Source organism: Aplidium turbinatum, chromosome 14, assembly GCF_918807975.1.
Source record: "Aplidium turbinatum chromosome 14, kaAplTurb1.1, whole genome shotgun sequence".
Classification (NCBI taxonomy): domain Eukaryota; kingdom Metazoa; phylum Chordata; class Ascidiacea; order Aplousobranchia; family Polyclinidae; genus Aplidium; species Aplidium turbinatum.
Genome location: NC_137485.1, coordinates 21,197,545 through 21,200,028, shown reverse-complemented (window position 1 = coordinate 21,200,028; position 2,484 = coordinate 21,197,545). Strand labels below are relative to the sequence as shown.

The 2,484-nt window shown below is 37.2% G+C and overlaps 1 protein-coding gene across 1 annotated transcript; it reads right to left on the bottom strand.

Annotated features, from left to right (window-relative positions):
* Positions 1 to 928: 928 nt before the first annotated feature.
* LOC145783363 (small ribosomal subunit protein uS11m-like) lies at positions 929 to 1,727 on the bottom strand. The gene has a single exon (XM_082595215.1). It carries the CDS (start codon positions 1,667 to 1,669, stop codon positions 1,001 to 1,003), a length of 669 nt encoding a protein of 222 aa, XP_082451341.1. The 5' UTR covers positions 1,670 to 1,727; the 3' UTR covers positions 929 to 1,000.
* Positions 1,728 to 2,484: the final 757 nt, after the last annotated feature.

The window sequence follows — 2,484 nt, the reverse complement described above, 5'->3', positions numbered from 1 at the left end:
TGAAAATGCCTTAAATTTCTGACAACTATAAAAACTTTGTGTTTTGGATTTCTTCTGTTTTCATTTGGATATCTGAAAAAAAAACTTCAAACTGCCGTAAAGCTCACCGCTAGATGTCAGGCAAGTGTCAAGCTTTTTACACAACGTCGTCACGGTGATGTTTATGCATAATGCGAAGTAATAGCTGCATAAACTTCACTTGCCCAAAAAATAAAAATTCTCTGTAAATGATTGAAAATTGCAGAAAAAATGCAAATACAAACCTAGTAATTTTTTTCAACTTTTAGACAATACAAGCCTATTCCTCTTTCTAAAAAACTAAGACCTATACAGTTTGGCAAACAAAAACCAGAGTTAAGGTGATTGCAAATGTTTAGGGCTTGGGCCCTTTAAAGAGCCCGTGACAGTTAAAGGGTTATCATTGATCAGCTTGTTCTGAAAAGAATTGTAGACAGGTTTGAACCTAATATTACGAACCATCTTTTATAAACCAACAGTCAAAAAGCCAAAAATATTGAAATGCTGAGGTTGAGAACCAGCCTGGTTAAGGTCGAAGAAATGGCCTTCCACCCTAAACGTTATCTGACCTCAGAACTTTTTTTGATAGCAGACGACAGTACTAAGGTTAAATGATGCAATAAATATCGCTTAACTACTTAGTAGCGCAAATAAAAGCTTGACATGACCTCGATTTCATGAGATGATGAGAGCCTCTCATGAAATTGATTTCTAATAAAATATTGAGACTGTTGACCGATCCTTTGGTACTTAGACAATGCAGACAGAGCGACTAAGTTAGTAATGGACAAAGGATAGTAGCCGCTCAAATAGTCAGGCAGATCTCCTCCATCAGTTTACTACTAGAGAACTTCAAAGACGCTCCGTCTTAAGTGCGACTTTACGATTCTACTCAAACTACAGTTTATTCAACTCACATGTTTATTCAAACATTTAAGCAATAACGAACGTGACAGCATCACAAATACAGTACAGGGAATAGCTATAGTCTTCTTATCTTACGAGGTCGCTGGGGTAAGCCTTTCATAGTTAACGGGGTAATGTCAGATATTGAAACAACTGTGATCCCTCCTTGGACAAGTCCTTGTATGGAAGACTTTCTACCAGGACCTATTCCTTTTATAACGACACGTGCATATTTTCCGCAGCCCCGTTCCATGGCTTTCTGGGCAGCTGCCTTTCCTGTCATCTCCCCAGCGAGGTCGGTCTTTTTCTTGGCATTAAAAAATCCCACTTTTCGGCACGAGACACTTGCGTATAATTTGGCACTTTGTCCTGGTGCGTACACACTTATCACTGTATTGTTCCATCGGGCGCTGACATGGACGACAGGGAGCTGATGATAAGCAACACCATCAAAATTTAAATGCGACCGTTTCGCGTACTCTATTGTTGGTTGGTATTTGAGGTTTGATTTATCAACAAGAGTGGGACCAAAGTTTTGCTGTTTGACCAATTGATAATGCAAATCATAGGAAAACTTGTTCGATGATTGAGACTGAATAGAAACTCCTTCAATGTTTTTCGGTGTAGCAGAATTCATGAAACGAACTCCGTAGTTGATGAACTTTTGACCAGAATTTAACACCGATTCGTTTCCAAAACCTCTTGAGGCAAAATTGCACCAAAACACTAACTTGAACTTTTGCATTAGCTACGATTCTTGAAAACTACAACACTGAAAATATCTGTAACAAACACATATACATTAAGAACGTGCTGAGTATTATCTGAAGAAACGGAAGAGTACCATACCAATATCACGTGAACAGTAGATAAAAATCAGTATAAATTAAGCACATTACAATCAAATTGCAATAGTTTAGCACCTAAGTAAATCAACCACGCAATAGGGCGCTACATTCAAAGTAATCGCCAACCTCTGCCCAAAATCAATAATATATATTATGCTTTTTACGATCACATCAGTTTTTGAAAAAAGTTTTATTTTTCCAACATCATGCTTAAAAATCCGATAAAATGAACACTACACTCATGGCTAATCAACAAAATCAGGGTTGATCGGTTTAAACCGGGGCCCGCCCGGTTAAAACCTGGTTTAAACCGGGCAGTTTTGACCACCTATTACTGGTCAAAACCCCTTTAGTGTATGAATCAAGTTGCTTTTCAATTGAATTAAAAATATTACCGTCCATGTTTAGTAATGATGTTCAACTATATTTTGTTTTGATCAACAATAACCTAAATGCTGGATTTGAAACAAAAAATATTCATTTTCTTTGTTTATTTTTGATATTTCAATCAGTTAGTTACCGTATTTTGCGGACCATAAAGCGCATCCGATTATAAGGCGCACTGTCAATAAATTGCTTTGATTAGTTGTTTGCTCAGACATAAGGCGCACCGGGCTATAGAACGCAAAGTATTTTAAGGAGTATGGGTTACCGTATAAAGCTCATTAAACAAAACGGCCTAATAAATGTAAGCAAGTCACAATAGTACAAT

Bases quoted from the DNA above. Each gene is read 5' to 3' on its own strand.
- LOC145783363 (XM_082595215.1), bottom strand. From the start codon at position 1,669: ATGCAAAAGTTCAAGTTAGTGTTTTGGTGCAATTTTGCCTCAAGAGGT.